The 19,815-nt window shown below is 43.6% G+C and overlaps 1 protein-coding gene across 7 annotated transcripts in view; it reads left to right on the top strand.

Annotated features, from left to right (window-relative positions):
* The window catches only part of DZIP1 (DAZ interacting zinc finger protein 1), a 600,492-nt gene that overhangs the window by 157,772 nt on the left and 422,905 nt on the right, over positions 1-19,815 (top strand). For all 7 annotated transcript variants that reach the window (XM_029604725.1, XM_029604724.1, XM_029604720.1 and 4 more), the window contains exons 6-7: positions 7,863-8,000; positions 8,255-8,317. In XM_029604725.1, the coding sequence (XP_029460585.1) occupies positions 7,863-8,000; positions 8,255-8,317 (201 nt within the window). The remainder of the gene's footprint in view (positions 1-7,862; positions 8,001-8,254; positions 8,318-19,815) is intronic.

The following is a 19,815-nucleotide window of genomic DNA, read 5'->3' on the forward strand; positions in this document are numbered from 1 at the left end:
GAAGGTCGTTGACGGCTGTCCGGCCTTTGCTATGGCGACGGGTTTCAAAAAGTGCCCGAATTGTTCCCGCACTATGTCCATAATGGACCCACACATCGAGTGTGTACTTTGCCTCGGCGAGGGACATGACGTTTTGACGTGCCCAAGATGTGCTGAGATGACGCCGAAAGGCAGAAGATTGCGCATGGAGAAAATGGAACATTTATTCCATCTTCAACTAATGCTATCGACCTCAACTTCCATGCAGTTGTCTCCGGCTGGAGCGATCCGGAAGGTCATCCTCAAAAAAACGTAGACCGGATGAAGCAGGCGATCGGCCTTCACCGACCCCCTTCAAAATCATCGATAAATTCTACATCTGTCATCGAAAAAGGCATCGAACATCGGCAGAAACATAGTCATCGATACCGGAGGCTTCACGATCCTGAAGTGGATCCGATAACCGGAGTTCCATCGACAAGTCTGGAATCAACTCCTAAGAAGCCTCGGAGAGAGGACTCTCCATGTCCACGAGGCCTTCGACTCCTAGGCGATCCCCACCGATATTGGTGCTGGGAACCGTACCTCCACAGGGCCCTGCGGAGGTACCGGTATCGCCTTTGCTGCCTCCCCCCCGTAGCTGCTCTGGTTTCACCAGCTATGAGGGCGGAACTGGACGGTTAGATCCGCCAGGCAGTTCGAGAGACACTCTGTGACATGCCTCCAATTCCAGCACCGATCACGATTCCGCCATTGATGCCAGCACCATCGCCGGTACCGGTTCCACTTCCATCACCGGTGCCCATTCCGATGCCATCGCTGATTACATCGCCGGTTTCAATTCAGCCAACACTGAGGCCAATGCCGGATATGTCCTTTTTCGCGCCAATTTTAGCGAAGTTGGACACAATCATCGGTGCTATCCTGGTACAACCACCCGATGTCCTGGCACCAAGACCGACGGAAGAAGAAATAGTGAAGGAAGTACCAATGCCTGAACCTATCCCAGGTCCATCGGGAATTTCACGTTCACGACCATCGTTTTCTCCACTATTCCCATCGAAACCATTGGAGAAACCATCGATGCCGTCGATGCCATCTCTTCCTATTCCATCGACTCCTCCTCATCCACGTTCATTGGACACTTGGGAGGATCCAAATACTAACTCTTCCTCAGAGGAAGTCCTCTCAGAACCTTCTCCTCCAGAGGAAAGAAGGAAATCCCCTCCAGAGGACCTTTCTTTTTCAAATTTCATCAAAGACATGGCTGATACCATCCCCTTTCAGCTGGAATCTGAAGACGATGCTAGATAGAAGACTCTGGAGGTATTACAATTCATGGACCCACCTAAAGAAGTCCTGGCGATACCAGTTCACGTTCACGACAAAGAACATATTTTCGCTAAAGAAAATACCTATTTTTCATCGACAGATGTCGACGGAAAAGACTTCAGGCTTCAAAAAGTGCCCGGCCTGCAACCGAACAATGTCCATAACGGACCCGCATGCCGAATGTGTTCGGTGCCTTGGTGGAGACCATGACATCGCGGCCTGTTCAAAATGCCAGGAAATGACGGTAAAAGGCAGAAAACTCCGCCAAGAAAAAATGGCACAAATTTTCCAGATTCAAGCAGGTGAACACAAAAGGAATAGATGCCGTTATCTTTTCCAAATACTTTATTGATGCAGAGACGTTCCAGATAAATTGCCCGACTCTGGCCGAGTTTCGCGGCCTTCTAGCCGCTGCCTCAGGGGCTACAAATAAACAATCAGTATTGAGCAAATGAATATCTCACAATAGATATTGAGCAAATAAATATCTCACAATAGATATATTATTAAGATCTTATAAATATTAAAAAGAAATTTATATAAATCAATAAACATCTTTTTTAAACATTATAAAGATCTAAATTTAAAATCAGACTAATGAATTTCAATAAAAAAGTTAAAATACATAAATACACATAGAAATAAATACATAAATAAATAACAGTGACGTTAGACAATAACCTTTAGACAATACTTTACCTCCAAAATTCAAATCATTAATAATGTTTGATCCACTCAAATCAGATAATGTGCCAATGATGATAAAACAACTAGAAGAGAAATAACCACCATTGCAATATGTGTCAGTTTCACAAAAAACTTAATATATTTCAAACAACAAATTACCACATATGCATATCTGAAAATATGATATTAAAATAAACCAGCACACCAAATAGTAAAACTATTGTAAAAAATTAATTAATTATATAAAAAACTGTCATACAAAAATCTATTATATAAAAATTATTATTATATAAAAATACAATAAAAATTCAGCTAGAGAGTGTTCTGACTAAAAACAGAATATATAACAGCGAACTGCTAATGATGTATAAGATACTCACTTAATGATAAGCTACCGCTAAAAATAAAAAACGTAATAAGCTATTAATTATAATAGAGGCTAACTATCAATGATACAAAAAACTTAGAAATATTGATGTTTAAAAATGTGTCTAAGCTCAATTTTGCATATGAACCACAATCTTCGCTATTTAACTAGTATAAACCGCGCTTTGGTAGCCATTTTCAAATGCTAATTTTGGCGCCAAAAATTCTTAACAATCTTGACAAACCAAAGCTAAGTAACCTTTGAGAGTCTCATCTTACAAGAGATTGAGAAGATGGAAAATAAGACATTGAACAAAAGATTTTTTAATATAACTAAAAAAGAAAGAGAAGCCATGAATAATTTGAAGAAGGATAGTTCCATCGTGATCAAATCTGCAGATAAGGGGGGCTCCACAGTCATTATGGATACTGTAAATTATATTAAAGAGGTGGAACGGCAATTATTAGATGAAACTTTCTATCTCAAACTTGACAAAGATCCAACAAGTACAATAAAAGAAGAAATAGATACTTTGTTAAAGATTGCAAACGATAGAGGGTTTCTTACCAATAAGGAAATAAGCTATCTTAAAGTGGATAATCCAATTATGCCCACTCTTTATATTCTACCCAAAGTACATAAATCTTTAACAGATCCCCCTGGGAGACCGATAGTATCAGCAATAGGATCTCTATTAGAACCACTCTCTTCATTTTTAGATATTTTCCTTAAAAAATATGTTTCAGAAACAACAAGCTATATCCGAGATTCTTCAGATTTTATTCTCACACTAGAATCAGTGGAGATTTCCGATGATTCAAATGACATTATTATGGTAACGTTAGACATAGAGTCATTATATACGAATATACCCCAAGCTGCAGCATTAGAGATCTTGACTCAATTTTTTCAGTCTCGCACAATACATAAGCGGATTCCATGTGAATTTTTGAATGAAATAGCAATACTGGCATTGACAAAAATTTTTTTCAGTTTCGATAGGAAAATCTATCAACAAATTAAAGGGGTCGCAATGGGGTCTAAGATGGCACCCTCGGTAGCAAACCTTTATGTGGCACAATTTGAAAAGGTCAATTTAAGATCACATATATTTAACGATAACATACTCCTTTGGAAAAGATTTATCGACGATGTTTTTTTATTGTGGAAAGGAAGCATGGAGAGATTGATTGAGTTTTTTAACTGGTTGAATTCATTGGATCACAATCTCAGGTTTACTATGAATCATAGTAATTCATCTATTTCATTCTTAGACATACAAATATCTTTGGTAGATGGTAAATTTGTCACTGATATATTCAGAAAACCTACCGATACGAATAAATTGCTACATTACACCAGCAGCCACAGCAGATCCTTGTTGAAAAACCTCCCTTATTCACAGTTTTTGAGACTTAGACGTTTATGCACAACTGAAGAAATTTTTGATGAAAGATCAACACAGATGAAACAGAGATTTCTAGAAAAAGATTATCCGTTACAATTTGTATAAAATGGTTTAAATAAGGCGAAAAAACAAGATAGGCGAGCCTTATTGAAAGTAGGAAAGAAATCTGAAAAAGCTAAAGATCGCTTTGTTTGTCCTATCACGTTTACACATTTGTCTTATCAAATTAGTACCATTCTGAGGAAGTTTTGGCCAATAGTACAAGTTTTACCATTTTTTAAGAATAAAGGAATCATGATAGCCAACAAGAAAGATAAGAATCTCAAAGATATCTTGGCACCTTCTGCTTTACCCAGGAAAATCATTTATGATAAAAGACCGCCAGGTCACCGCCCATGTGGGAACTGCATAGTATGCAAAGTAAATATGAAGACTAATTTTTTAAAGATACCTGGATGTAATACAGATTTTAAACTTTTCTCCTTTACAAACTGCAAAAGCAAAGGAGTGGTATATATAGCTATCTGTCCATGTAACAAATTGTACGTTGGTAAAACTATCAGAGAATTTAACAAACAGATTCTAGAACATAAGAGCAGTATTAAAAGAAATATAAGCTCAAAACCGTTGGTTGATCATTGCATCGAAAATGGTCATAAATTTGAAGATTTCAAATTCTGTGTGATCCAACAACCACATTTAAGCTGGAGAGGTGGTGACTTGGATAAATTGCTACTACAAATTGAGCAAAAATATATTTTTGAATTTAATACTGTAGTACCACATGGTTTAAATATGGAGTCTGATTTGTCAGTTTTTTTATGATCTTTGCTTTTTGTGCCACCAGCACTTTTACAATTGTTTTAGTGCCATATATTTTATTTATGTTATTTTATGAGTACAACCACTATAGACATGTGAATTTTTACAAAAAATTTTAAATTAATTTTTGGTAATATTTATTACATATGCTTTTTTATATCTTTTTTGATTTTTATATTATTGAAATACACACCACACCAATAGATTGGATTGTTGTTAGGAAAGTTGTGAACAGTAGTTATTTAAAGTTCCACTTTCTTTTCACTGGAGAGTGTTTCTACAATTTTATTGAAATATCAGTATTTAGATAACTATCACGCCCATTTTGTGAACGTTAATATATGAAAGGCAACGTTTGTATATTAACAGCCTCTGATTAGTTTAATATGCTTATTTCATTGAAGAAGTTTTTCATGTACCGCAGTGCACAGTCCGAAAAAAGTGTAAGAATCGGGACACCAACCACGCCCCCTTTGTGATTGACATGTTTTGAATAGATACTAACCACGCCCCCTTTGTGATATTTTTTCGGCGCCAAAAGTGACACTTTAAAAATGGCTACCGAAAGACAGCTCACATTAGCTGCATAGCAGAGACTGCGGTTTACACACAAATCTGTGTTTGGACCCATCGTTGTGAAGGTAATTTTAAAATAGTTTATGCTACATGTTGCAATATTTGATGTTTTATATATTATTGATAGTCAATTACTAACAGCTATTGACTATAGCAGTAGTTTTTATTTATATTTTGTTGTTTAGACACTATCTGATTCTTCGAATTTGGTGCTTTAAATTATTTATTGAGACAAGGCTTGCAATTGTTGCACAGCAGAGATCATACCTTGGAATATAATTCTGGATCTAAAGATAACATGAACATGGTTTCTGCAACCGCAACGCCGACAAACACAGCCATCACTAGTTCGCACTAGAGAGGATTCCGATATCACTAATTCCTTAAACCGCAGTGCATAATTTTAGTGAAGTGTAAAAATCGATATATTAACTATTCCTTTGCTATTTTAAATTCAAATTCATACTATCTATAAGGTTTTTTCCATATAATTGAGAACTTACTTAGCTTTGGTTTGTCAAGATTGTTAAGAATTTTTGGCGCCAAAATTAGCATTTGAAAATGGCTACCAAAGCGCGGTTTATACTAGTTAAATAGCGAAGATTGTGGTTCATATGCAAAATTGAGCTTAGACACAGTGATGTTGTGGCTTACATACTCAACTGGATGGCAAACTAATCTGTACTCATCTGCTGATATCTCATTTCATGAAAGATCTATTACATGTTAAGCCCCCAGTACAAAAACCACCTGAATGTGAACCTTTCCCAATTAATGAAGCCTCCCTTTGAGTCATTGGAGTTAGCTTCTCTAAAGTACTAGACATGGAAGGTGTTTTGTTTTTTTTTATCGCAGTGACCTCAGCTAGAATAGTCAGCAGACTTCAAGCTCTCATCCACTGTCTTTTCTACATGCAATTCTTCTACAACAGAATGGTTCTCCATACTCGCCAGAAGTTTTTGCCAAAGATTGTGTTTTTCTATTATCAATCAAGCCATCAAATTGTCTACCTTCTTTCCTAGGCCCCATGCACATAAAGGCAAAAAAGCCCTACATGATCTAGACTACAAAAGAGCCTTGGTATATTACAAGAAACAAACTCATCTGTATCATGAAACCTCCCAATCTTTCATCTTAATCGACTCTAACAGGCTAGGAAAAGCTGTCGCCAAGCAATCTTTGTCTAGTTTTATTTATTTATTTAAAATCTTTTCTATACCGTCGTTAAGTTATATACCATCACAACTGTTTACAGAGAGGCACATAAATTAATATTGATAAATGCATATGGTCATACATTCTAAACAAGTGTCAATAAGTTCCGGTTACATATTTTCATTATAAATATTATTTGATGAATATGATAAATCTTGTCCTTATCAAGTGTTAGTGGGGTCAGATGCTGCCCCAAAGGGTGAGAAGTGCTCACTGGGGACTGTTAGAACACAGGGCATCTGGTCTCTTCAGGAGAGCCGTTGTCAAATCAGTCTACGAGAACTGAGAGCAATTGGACATGCTCTATCAGCGTTCACACATTTCCTTCAGGGAACAAGCATCATAAGAACATAAGATATACCACATTGGGTCAGACCAAGGATCCATCAAGCCCAGTATCCTGTCTCCGACAGTGGCCAATCCAAGTTGCAAGTAGCTGGCAAGTAGCAAACATTAAACAGCAGCAGTGGCTATTCCCTGTTGATTAATAGCAGTTTATGGTCTTCTTTTCTAGGAACTTATCCAAACCTGTTTTAAATCCATCTGCACTAGCTGTCTTACCCCCATCCTCTGGCAACGAATTTCACACCGACAACCAAGTTGCCATTTTTTTGGCTGGCTAAGTACATTTACCACTGCTACACCTTAGTAGGACTGCATGTCACAGACTCTGTGAACTTTCAAGTGAGAGTCATGGCTGCTTCTGTTGCTAATCTTCAAAAAGTACCCATTGAGGATGGTCTTCAGTTTACTCTTTTACATCCCATTACTGTCTTGATAACCTTTCAAAGACTGACAGTAAATTTGGATAAGCAGTTTTGCGAAATCTATTCATGCTGTAGTCTACTCTTCACGGTGGGGTTGCAGGTTGTTTAATAAGTAAGTGCTGTACTATAGCTCTCAATTTGGGACTCCCCACATATAAGGGCTATTTCAGCCTCCTTGTCAATGGAAGAAGCAAGTTTGTTCGCCACAAGCAGTGTTTTGCGTAGATAGCAGGCTGAATTAGCCATGGAATACCCAGTTGCCATCCTGGAGAGACAACTACATAGCTAGAATTAGCTCAGATGTAGGCAACTCTTGTGTGGGAACTCCCGCACATATTAAGTAGCTTTGAGAGATGACTATGTTCAGGGCTGCCAGATGACGTCTCACACATGGAATGGCTAATTCATCCTGCTATGTATGGAAAACAAGGTTTACGGTAAGCAGACTTGCTTTAACCATGGAATTTGTTGAAAATTTCCTTCATAATGCCATGAGAAAGTTTTAAATAGTTTAAAGTGAAGAAAAATCTAACAAATGATTACTGTTCTTGAAAGCATAGATTTAGCCATAGAAGTGTCTTCTATTTTGTTATGATTGTGTTACAATTCAACAAACAATATTACATGTTTTTAAAGCAGAATTTTCAAATTATAGTTCTTTAAAAACTTTGTGCATATCTGGGCCTTTAATATTTCATAACTTTTTTAGCACCTTGTTGAGATACAGAAGACCAACATGCAAGGTAAATCCAATTTAGGGACTTTGAAAGACTGTCAGCCTCATGACTTTGAAGAAGGGAGAACAAAGTACCAGCAGGAGAATTTGAAGGAACTGCTTGAGAAACAGGTGGGTCATTGTAAAATATACAGTATTAGTTAAGGACATTAACAGGTGTAAGGATATTTCCTGTCTTTGTTAAAGCTTTTACCCTGCACTGTGTGATCTTACTGTATGAAGCATTGATTTAAAGAAATTTGTAGCCAGGCATTATTAAATTTCTCTTTTTCACTGGTACTGCAAACTGGATTTAGACTTGGTGAATTATTTTTAATGTACTTAAATGAGATTAATCTGCTGACTTGTTTTCTTGTATTTTTTAGGAAAGAAAGTGGACTTCCAGAATGCAACAGCTTTATCAAGAACATGAAAAAGAAAAAAATCAGGTACAACATTATTAGATAATTTCATGCATATATAAATAGGCTTCTCTGAGGAAAAGGGTGGCAGTCCTCACACGTAATGACATCATCAGATAGACCTAGCACTGAATTTTGACTTCAAAGTTTCCAGAAACTTTAAGGTAGATAACCATTGCTCGGCCGAGAAAGTTAGCTGGATTAGCTGATCTGGCTAACTTAGCCTGGAAATTCAGTGGCACAGCTGTGCTGCTAAATAGAACCAATTATCTAAAAAATAGCCAGATAAGTTTATCCTGCTAACCATAGACCTGCTCAATAGAATTAACTAATTCTGGCTAAAGCTGAATATTGGTACTTAGCTAGCTAAGATTAGCTGGATAATTAGCAACACCCCTGTCCACCTACTATTTAGCCAGATAAATATTTATCCCATTAAGCAGCACTTAGCAGATAAATCCAAACTTAATCCGGCTACATGGCACTGAATATTGATCTCTTTGAGTAAGTACTACTGGGCATGTGCAACATGTTATACCTACACAGATGAATCAGGGCCTGTCAGTCTCATCTTTTCAGTGTAGTCCAATGGCAGATCTTTTCTGTCTCCTGCTTGCCAGGGAAATTATTGTTCTCAGGCGTGCAGGATTTGTTCATCCCAAGGCTCGGTGGTCTCACTCTCACTCCTAGTCATTTTAGGTAAGTTTTCATGCATTTTGTTAAGTTTTGTTGTTCTTTGTGTTATGATTCCTGCCCATGGAGCTACTCCCCGCGAGCAGGCTTCTCACCTCCTGTGCTGTCCTTCCCGTCGTGGCCGGAGCCGCCGATGTTCTTCGCGGCAGGAGCCGCAGTCAGCTTGCCTCCTTCACCGCGGCAGGAGCCGCAAACTTCAGGGTGCTTCGCCGGCACGGCGGGCCTGCCGCCGTGTCTCTTTGCAGCTGGGGCCGCCGCTGACATCTGCTTCATCTTCGCGGCCGGAGGCTGCAGTTCCCGGTCTCTCCTGGTGGCCGGAGCCACCTTTGATTCCTCCTGCAGTGGCAGGAGCCGCTGCTAACGTCGGGACCTGCTCCTCGGCCCAGCCCTGCTCTCCTCTCGTCAGCGTCTGTGCAGGGCCGCTGGCCATGGTCCTGCACAGCTTCCTGTTTCCTGCTTCTAGGCGCCGGTGCGCGCTTCTTCTCAAGATTTAAAGGGCCACGGCCGGATATGCCCCGGGCCCCACCTGATGACTGTTTTCTGGTTCAGCCCTATAAGAGGGCTTCTCCTGCACTCCTATGTTGCCTTGTATTGGAGTTTCCTGTCTCTGGACGCCTTGTCTTCCAGCGCTCCGTCAGGTCTTCATTCTTCGTTGGAGCTCCATGTCTTGTCTTGCTTCCTGAGTTTTCGTTGCTTCCTGTGGTTTCCTGATGTTCCATGTCTTCATGTTCTGAGGTTCCTAGTCCAGGCTTCCTGATGTTTCACTTCCTGATGTTTCAGGCTTTCTAATGTTTCGCTTCCTGATGTTTCACTTCCTGATGTTCCGAGGTTCCGCTCCTCCTTCGCTCATTCTGAGTCCTCTGGACCCTCCAGCTCCTGTGGTTCTCCAGATGACACCTACCTCGTCATTGGAGTCTCGTCCCAGCTGGATTCCCTTCTTGTGCTTCCGAGTCCTCTTGACCCTCCAGCTCCTGTGGTTCTCCAGATGACACCTAGCTTTGTCATTGGAGTTTCGTCTCAGCTGGATTCCCTTCCTGCGCTTGTTCTGCTCTCCGAGAGGTCTGTGACCAGTCTCTTCAGGTTGTGTAGGGCTCTCACTGGGACAGGGTGGTCCGCGACCAGCCCATTGGGTCCGCCCATGTAGGTGGGCTGTGTAGGACGTCCTGAGAGACAGTGCAAATGTCCAAACCTCCCAAGCTTCTCGTTTCGTCCAGACTCTTCCAAGCTTCTCGTCTCGTCCAGACTCTTCCAAGCTTCTCGTCTCGTCCAGACTCTTCCAACTTCCTTGTCTTGTCTAGAGTCTCCCAAGTTCCTGGTCCACATCCAGAGTCTTCTCGTCTCGTCTTGAGTCTTTTGTGTCACAAGGCCTCCGTCTGCCCTCATCCTCAGTCCGGCCTGTTGCTTCTTGCCGATACCTAGCGGCAGGTCCGAAAGCGTTACGACTGTTGCTGCCCGATGTCTCCACTCCGCCCTCCTTACCTCTTTGGCGACTCCTCCCGCAGTTGATGGCCATCTGGCTGCCGCGACGTCTGCCTGCTGTCCTCTCCGGGGTCCCTGGACCGGCTTGGGTTCTGCATCCCACCATGTTGTTCAGCTGCCATAGGGTGAGCGTGCCATGCGGCCCTGCTTCTTATTCTTTCTTTGGCATGAACCTCAGGGGTGTCCCCCTGTGATGACCTCACGCATCCCGGATACAAAAGCCTTCTCTGTTTGCTAGCTATTCAAGTTAGCAAGGGACTCCTTATGGATGGGATTTGCTCTCCGTACCTAGCTACTCTGCTTCTCCTTAATTGGACTTATTTTATCGGGGGGCCTCTCTCTTTTCTTTCAGGTCGCTGTCTGGAACCGGTACTCACTCCTCGAGGGCCCATGTTCCCAGACTTGCTGCCTGAGCTCACTTCTGCTTGGAAGAAACCGCTGCCTACACCATCAGTGAGTTACCATCTATATTCTCTCAGAGCTGTTCCCTGGAACCAGGTACTCGCTCCTCGAGGGCCTGCCTCTATTCCAACTTCTGTGTTACCTTCCGGGGGAAACCACTGTGTGAGTAATCTACCAACGAGGCTCTATACCAGAACCCTGTGTATGCTCCACTGTACTCACTATCTCAGTTTCTCTCCACTACAGCACAGCTATTGAGGAATCGCTGTTCCAGTGTCCTGAGGTACTACAAGCCCAGCCGGGGTTCATCTCTACTCACTACTGCCACCTCTGGTGGCTTCTCAACTCTGTTTAATAAAGGATAATTCTGTGTTGTGTGTCCTAAAGCTGAGCCTGACCTGTGGCCCCTCACAGGACATCCCCCCGTGGGCATGGTCATCTGCCACAGTGTCCAAGGGTCCACCCAAACCCTTACAAACAATATCAGATTGCTAACTCCATGGATCCGGCACAGCTCAATGCCCTGCAGGCCATTCCGGGCCTGGCCCTGCGCATTTCGGAACAGCAAGACGCAATGGAGAAACTCACTTCAGCGTTTCATCAGCTGCACGCACAGAAAACCCAAGGTGCTACTTCCAGTAATGATGGTCAGTTACCTGAAGTAACTTTAAAGACTGTTGTACTGTTGGCTGCTCCAGTTCATTTCTCGAGAGAGATTCAGAAGACCAGGGGCTTTCTAAACCAGTGCTGCATGCACTTTGCATTACAGCCTTCTCACTTCCCCACAGCTTTTGCCAAGACTACTTACATTCTATCTTATCTTGATGGAAGGGCCTTGTCTTGGGCCTCTATACTGTGGGAAAGCAAGGATCCTATTTTGCAGGATATAAATGGACTTTTGGACTTATTCAAATCCGTTTTCGATGATCCTGCCTGAGTGACTGTTGCCGGTTCTGCTCTGGTGGACCTGAAGCAAGGCAACCGACCACTGGCTGATTTTGCGATAGAGTTTAAGACACTTGCTACAGAACTCTGCTGGGACCCCAAATGCCTGAAAGCTCTCTTCTTCAGAGGCCTGGATACTCGCTTGAAAGACGAGCTGGCCGCTCGTGAAACACCTGACTCGCTGGATGAACTAGTGGCTTTGGCTACTAGGATCGACCACCGGCTTCGTGATAAGGTGAAAGAACTCCGGCCTAATAGAGGACCATGTCAGAAGGAGGCTAGTGCTAAACCTGCACCTCGGATGGTTCCAGTAATTCCTGCTGCCAGGGGAGATGAACCGATGCAACTTGGTTGCAGTCATTTGACTTCCAAAGAGAGAAGACTTCAGAAGAGGCATGGTCTGTGTATGCCCAATTCGTCCGGGAAACGGATGGGCCTAAGTTCTGCAGGAGGACTGTTCTTAGGCCTTACTACACCCTCTCCTCCGCTCTCTCTCCCAGTCTCCTTGATCTGCGGATCGTCTGAGTTTCAAACTCTTGCCCTGGTGGATTCAGGGGCAGGAGGCAACTTTATTCTTCGACGCCTAGTGGAACATTTGAGGATCCCCCTCATCACTTTGAAGGTTCCACTTCTCCTATCTTCCATCCATGGGGAGCCCTTACCAGGTGATGTGACTTGCCAAACTGTACCAGTAACTCTTCGCACTGGAGCTCTCCATACCAAGTCGATTCCCCTCTTTGTGTTAGAGAAGGCCATGCACCCTGTCGTCCTGGGATTACCCTGGTTGCAGTCGCACCAACCCCAATTTGACTGGCATCCTTGGAACTCTCCTGCTGGGGCCCAGGTTGTCATGGAAAGTGCCTTGAGATTGTTCCTGTCATCTGCATGCCTACGACTCCAGTGATGCCGGGACTGCCGCCCCAATACGCATCTTTCAGTGATGTGTTTTCCAAAGAGGCTGCTGACATTCTTCCTCCGCATGGGTCCTATGACTGTGCCATAAGACTGAAACCCAATACTGAACCCTCCTAAAGGACGTGTCTATCCACTCTCAGCGATTGAGAACAAGGCGATGTTTGAATACATCAATGTCCGAATACATCAAAGTCTCCAGCCGGCACAGGCTTCTTCTTTGTGGGGAAGAAGGACGGTACCTTACGTCCTTGTATCGATTACCGAGGTCTGAACGAGATCATGATTAAAGACCACTAGCCCCCTGCCTTTAATCTCGGAGCTGTTTGACCGGCTTCAGGGGGCCAAAATATTCTCAAAACTTGACCTAAAGGGGGCTTACAACTTAGTTCTCATTCGCAGTGGCGACGAATGGAAAACAGCCTTCAACTCTCGAGACGGCCATTTCGAGTACTTAGTAATGCCCTTCGGCCTGTGCAACGCACCCGCTATATTTCAGAACATGATGAACGACATCTTGCGGAACCTGTTGTACAAGAGTGTCGTGGTATACCTGGATGATATCCTGATATTTTCTCAGGATCTGCCCAGTCATCTAGAGGATGTCAAGCAAGTACTACGCCAACTCCGTGAACACCAGCTCTACGCCAAACTATCCAAGTGCGAATTTCATAAAGACTCCGTGCCTTTTCTTGGCTATATCGTGTCTAAAGATGGCTTCCAGATGGACCCTCAAAAGCTAGAGAGTATTAAAAATTGGTCCCAACCTACCTGCCTGAAGGCCCTGAGACGATTTTTGGGGTTTACCAACAATTATAGAAGCTTTATAAAGAACTACTCTTCTTTAACAGTACCCTTGACCGCAATGACCCGCAAGGATGCCAACGCTTCAAAATGGTCTGCGGAGGCCATTTCCGCTTTTGAGAAATTAAAGCCTGCCTTTTCCACGGAACCATGCTTGCGGCATCCTGACCCCAACAAGCCATTTATCATAGAAGTTGGCGCTTTGGATGTCGGCGTGGGGGCTGTATTGAGCCAAACTGGAGACTCTAAATCCTTACGTCCCTGCTCTTTCTTCTCACGACGTTTCTCCCCGGCAGTGAAGAACTATGGGATTGGAGATACAGAGCTCTTGGCTATTATGCTAGCTTTCGAGGAATGGTGGCCTTGGCTCGAAGGCGCCCAACATGAAATAACCGTATTCTCGGACCATAAAAATCTAGAGTATCTCCGCCATGTGCAACTTCTTAACCACAGGCAAGCTAGATCGTCCTTATTCTTCAATCGTTTTGACTTTGTGCTTAAATATCGCCCCGGAGACAGAAATACCAGAGCTGATGCCTTGTCAAGCTCCTTTCTCTCAGAGGATGTGCCCTGAATTACCTCAGCACATAATTGACCCGAAGAAAGTCATTCTGTGCCTGCTGGTAAGACCATCGTGCCTAAACACCTCAGGAGAAAAGTGCTCTTTTGGGCGCATGATTCCAAGCTAGCTGGCCATCCTGGTCAACGCCGCACCCTGCTCAAGATCCAGAAGTTCTAATGGTAGCCTACTATCAAGAAAGATACCCTATCCTACGTGTCATCTTGTACCAGCTGTACCAAACACAAACCTGCTTCTGGCCAAACGTGGGGATTGCTGCAACCACTGCCAGTACCAGAACAGCCCTGGTCACACATCGCTACTGACTTTGTAGTCTATTTACCCCTTTCTGGAGGAATGAATACAATCTGGGTAACAGTTGATTGCTTCAGCAAAGTGGCTCATTTCGTGGCACTGCCTGGCGTACCTTCAGCCTTGGAGCTTGCGAATCTCTTCTTATTGCACATTTTTTTGCATTCACGGCCTACCAAGACACATTGTTTCAGACCAAGAATCTCAATTCATGGCAAGATTCTGGAGGGCCTTGTGCAAGTTATTCGACATCTTTCTAGACTACACTTCAGCCTATCATCTGCAATCAAATGGCCAAACAGAACGAATGAATAGAACTTTAAAACAGTTCTTTCGAGCCTACATGAGTTGCCGTCAGAATAACTGGGCTGAACTGTTACCTTGGGCTGAATTCGCCATCAATTCTCATCCAGCAACATCAACTGGATCGACACCTTTTGAAGTGGTATATGGACGCTGTCCAACACCGCCACTTCCACTGAAGCTCTCAGTGATGTCCCCAGCAGCTCAATCTACTGCTGATGAAATCCATTACCTGTGGACTCAGACGAAAAACATGCTAGTTAAAGCGAGTGACTAAGCGAGTGACTAAGAAGTTTTATGATGCTCACCATTCTCAAGCGCCTGTCTTCAAACCCGGTGACAAAGTCTGGTTATCTACCAAGCATCTCAGACTGAAGTTACCCTCCACTCGTTTTGCTCCTTGCTACGTTGGACCATTTCCAATTCTCAGACGTCTTGGCAATATCACTTACAGTCTGAAGCTACCACCCGGACTAAACATCCACAACGCTTTTCACTTTTCACTCTTGAAACCTCTCATACTCAGTGAATTCTCTTCCAAGGCTCAGGAACCACCTGCCATCAACACAGAAGATGACCTAGAATTTAAGGTCAAAGAGATTCTTGATGTCCGAAGATGAGGCAAAACACTTGAATACCTTCTTTCTCGGTAAAGTTTCGGCCCCGAAGAAAACTCTTGGGAGCCTCAGGCTAACATCCTTGATAAAGAGATGCTCCATTAATTTCGTCTCGTGGATCCTTTGAAGCCTAAACCTGGTACCCGCAGAGGAGACTGCCCTTTGAAGGGGGTACTGTTACGACTGTCGCTGCCCGACGTCTCCACTCCGCCCTGCTTACCTCTTTGGCGACTCCTCCCACAGTTGATGGACGACTGGTTGCCGCGGCGTCTGCCTGCCGGCGTCCCCGGACCGGCTTGGGCGCTGCATCCCGCCATGTTGTTCAGCTACCATAGGGTGCGCGTGCCGCGCGGCCCTGCTTCTTATTCTTTCTTTGGCGCGAACCTCAGGGGTGGCTTCCTGTGATGACCTCACGCATCCCAGATACAAAAGCCTACTCTGTTTGCTAGCTATTCGAGTTAGCAAGGGACTCCTTATGGATGGGATTCGCTCTCCGTACCTAGCTACTCTGCTTCTCCTTAATTGGACTTACCTTATTGGAGTACCCGCTCTTCGGGGGCCTCTCTCTTTTCTTTCAGGTCGCTGTCTGGAACCGGTACTCACTCCTCGAGGGCCCATGTTCCCGGACTTGCTGCCTGAGCTCACTTCTGCTTGGAAGAAACCGCTGCCTACACCATCAGTGAGTTACCATCTATATTCTCTCAGAGCTTTTTCCTGGAACCAGGTACTCACTCCTCGAGGGCCTGCCTCTATTCCAGCTTCTGTGTTACCTTCCGGGGGAAACCGCTGTGTGAGTAATCTACCAACGAGGCTCTATACCAGAACCCTGTGTATGCTCCACTGTACTCACTATCTCAGTTTCTCTCCACTACAGCACAGCTATTGAGGAATCGCTGTTCCAGTGTCCTGAGGGTCTACATGCCCAGCCGGGCTTCATCTCTACTCACTACTGCCACCTCTGGTGGCTTCTCAACTCTGTTTAATAAAAGATAATTCTGTGTTGTGTGTCCTAAAGCTAAGCCTGACCTCTAGCCCCTCACGGGACTTTCCCCCATGGGCATGGTCATCTGCCACAGTGTCCAAGGGTCCTCCCAAAACCTTACAAACAATAACAGAAAGGGCTGGGAACCATCGGAGGACTGTTCAAAAACCAACATTGCATTGTTGGTCTTCCAGAAGCATGCAGGTCCGGCAGAGGGTCAGACTTTGTCTTCGCCCATGCTGGGACACGCCTCGCCACCCCTCGGTGCTGTCTTGGATTCTTCTGGGTTGTGCCGAGGCCCAAGGACACATAATCCCCTCAAATGGGATCACTTTCCTAGCGTTCCCTTACATAACAGAATGCAAGGCCTTTTTAAGGCCTTGCATTCTGTTATAGATGGCAGGCCTTTTTAAGGCCTGCCATCTATAACACTTCAGCTGTTGCATGGTGTACCTGCTCTGGTGCATTGAAGCAACATGAATTTCTTTTTTCCAAAATGGGAGTTGTTTGACCTCACGTCAATTTTTCGATCTAGACTGTAAAGGGAGAAGAAAGTCAGTGGTTTAAAAAAGTGTCCCATGTGCAAAAGGTCATGTCTGTCACTGGTGGGATTAGGGGGCATTCCATGAAGTTAGCAAGTAACACATTTAAGACTAATCGGAGAAAATTCTTTTTCACTCAACTACAATAAAGCTCTGGAATTTGTTGCCAGAGGATGTGGTTAGTGCAGTTAGTATAGCTGGGTTCAAAAAAGTTTAGATAAGTTCTTGGAGGAGAAGTCCATTAACGGCTATTAATCAAGTTTACTTAGGGAATAGCCACTGCTATTAATTGCATCAGTAGCATGGGATCTTCTTAGTGTTTGTGTAATTGCCAGGTTCTTGTGGCCTGGTTTGGCCTCTGTTGGAAACAGGATGCTGGGCTTGATGGACCCTTGGTCTGACCCAGCATGGCAATTTCTTATGTTCTTATGTTCTGGTGGACAAGGTTATGGAGTGAGGTAAATACATGGTCTGGTTGACCTTGACATTTTTTAGATGGCACTGAGACTTTATGGCGTGTGTATTGGCACCTGCCTACTTGCTGGCTGTGGGCGACAGACATATGACAGGATGTCCAGGAAACTTGCTGATGTGCCATGCAATAGGGATAATCTTTTTGGAGAAAAGGCCAAAGAGGTGGTGGCTCAGCTAAAAGACCACTGTGTGATGCGTCAGACACTCTCTATAGCATTCCCACTCTCCTCAACCAGGAGGTATCTGAGTAGAGTGGTGAGGAAACATTTCTATTAGTTGAGAAAATATTTTCTTCTTCCCCATTGGGCCTGTCAGCAACAGTGTCCTTGTGCATGCCATAGACAGTAAAGGGACCTGAAACCACACTCCAGCACCCTCTAGCCAAAACCTGGTAAGGGGTTTTGATTGGATCGAAGAGAGCTTAGCTGGGATCCCACTACTTGTGCCGGAGGATCTTCGTGTTGGAGCGAGGCTAAGGTTTCATGTAAACCATTGGCTGAAAAAAACTTCAGACACTTGGGTTCTCAGCATAGTTCAAAGAGGATACAAATTGTGCCTGTTTGGTGTCCCACCAAATTGCCCACCGAGGCTCGCTTGGTCGGTGTCTCAGCATCAGAAATTGCTACTAAAGGAGTTCTCCTCCTTCTTTAGGGCCCAATGCTGTCTAGCCCATTCCACCAGGGGAAAGAGGTTGGGGATTTTACTCCAAGTACTTCTTGATCTCAAAGAAAAAAAGAGGACTCTGTCCCATCTTAGACCTAAGGTGCTGAACAAGTACCTGAGAAGGGTACCCTAATTCCCTTTCTGGAAAAAGGGGAATGGCTATGGTCTCTAGATCTAAAGGATACTTACACCCACATAGAAATACTTTCTGTGACATGAAAATATTTCAAAGTCATAGTAGGAAATCATTTCCAATATAGGCCTAGCATCCATGCCACACGTCATATCTTGTGTTGATGGTGGCGCTCAACACATATTGAGGGTGCATGTGTTTCCCTGCCTGGATGATTGGCTAGTTAAGAGTGCATCCAAAGGTAGTGTTTCAGAATCTGTGAGCAAAACTATCCAGTTGTTTGGGAGTTGCTAAGGCTTGTCATCAAGGACCTCAAGTTCCATTTGTCTGTCATCCCAATAGCGCACCTAGACACAACTCTGGCAATTGCCTTCCTCTCGCAAGAGAGGATTGCTACATTGATAGCCGCAGTGGAGAGAATAAGAACGAATCAGCAGGCATTAACATGTTACATATTAAGGTTGTTGGGCCTCATGGCATCAACAGTCTGTATTACTCCCTTAGCATGTCTTCACATGTTTTTACTTTATTAATCTATGTATATAACTATGTAAATCACCTAGAAGTGTCATTAGTGTAGGTTAGACATTTTTGAAATAAAAATTAGAGCCCAGTTGACCCCTCAGATTTCAATGGAATAATGCTTCTCAAGATCTTTGGGACAGCATCCACGTCACCCAGCTTCTGAAGGACTTCCTCTCCTGGTGTCTGATTCATTGCAGTCTGGCTAGGGGATATCTCCAAATTCCTCCAATACAAATTGTCCTAAACATGAATGCATCCACTCTGGATGGGAGAGGCCATGTGGAGGAACTTTGCACCCAAGGCCTTTGGTCTGCTCAGGAAAAACTTAATCAGATAATATTTCTAGGGCTAAGGGTGGTACAATACTTTCTAAAGGCTTTTAGGAGCAATTGGTTAGCCAACAAAGTTATCCTTGTCCATTTGGACAACCAAGTAGTGACAAACGTCCAAATGTTAGGAATTATTAGGGAGGGAATGGTGAATAAAGCAGATGTCATAATGCCTCTGTATCGCTCCATGGTGAGACCACATCTTGAATACTGTGTACAATTCTGGTCTCCGCATCTCAAGAAAGATATAGTTGCGATGGAGAAGGTACAGAGAAGGGCGACCAAAATAATAAAGGGGATGGAACAGCTCCCCTATGAGGAAAGACTAAAGAGGTTATAACTTAGAGACAGCTGAGGGGGGGATATCATAGAGGTCTTTAAAATCACAAGAGGTCTAGAATGGGTAAATGTGAATCAATTATTTACTCTTTTAGATAATAGAAGGTCTAGGGGACACTCCATGAAGTTAGCAAGTAGCACATTTAAAACTAATCAGAGAAAATTATTTTTCACTCAGTCAACACACAATCTCTGGAATTTGTTGCCAGGGGATGTGGTTAGTGCAGTTAATGTAGCTGGGTTTAAAAAAGGTTTGGATAAGTTCTTGGAGGAGAAGTCCTTTACCTGCTATTAATCAAGTTGACTTAGAAAAGAGCCACTGCTATTACTAGCATCAGTAGTATGGGATCTTCTTGGTGTTTGGGTACTTGCCAGGTTCTTGTGGCCTGGTTTGGCCTCTGTTGGAAACAGGATGCTGGGCTTGATGTACCAGCATAGCATGTTCTTATATTGTATCTTCTGATTCAGGAGACTGTACTTATGTAGTTTTGGGCCATTTCTCAGGGAATGGC

Source organism: Rhinatrema bivittatum, chromosome 5, assembly GCF_901001135.1.
Source record: "Rhinatrema bivittatum chromosome 5, aRhiBiv1.1, whole genome shotgun sequence".
Classification (NCBI taxonomy): Eukaryota; Metazoa; Chordata; class Amphibia; order Gymnophiona; family Rhinatrematidae; genus Rhinatrema; species Rhinatrema bivittatum.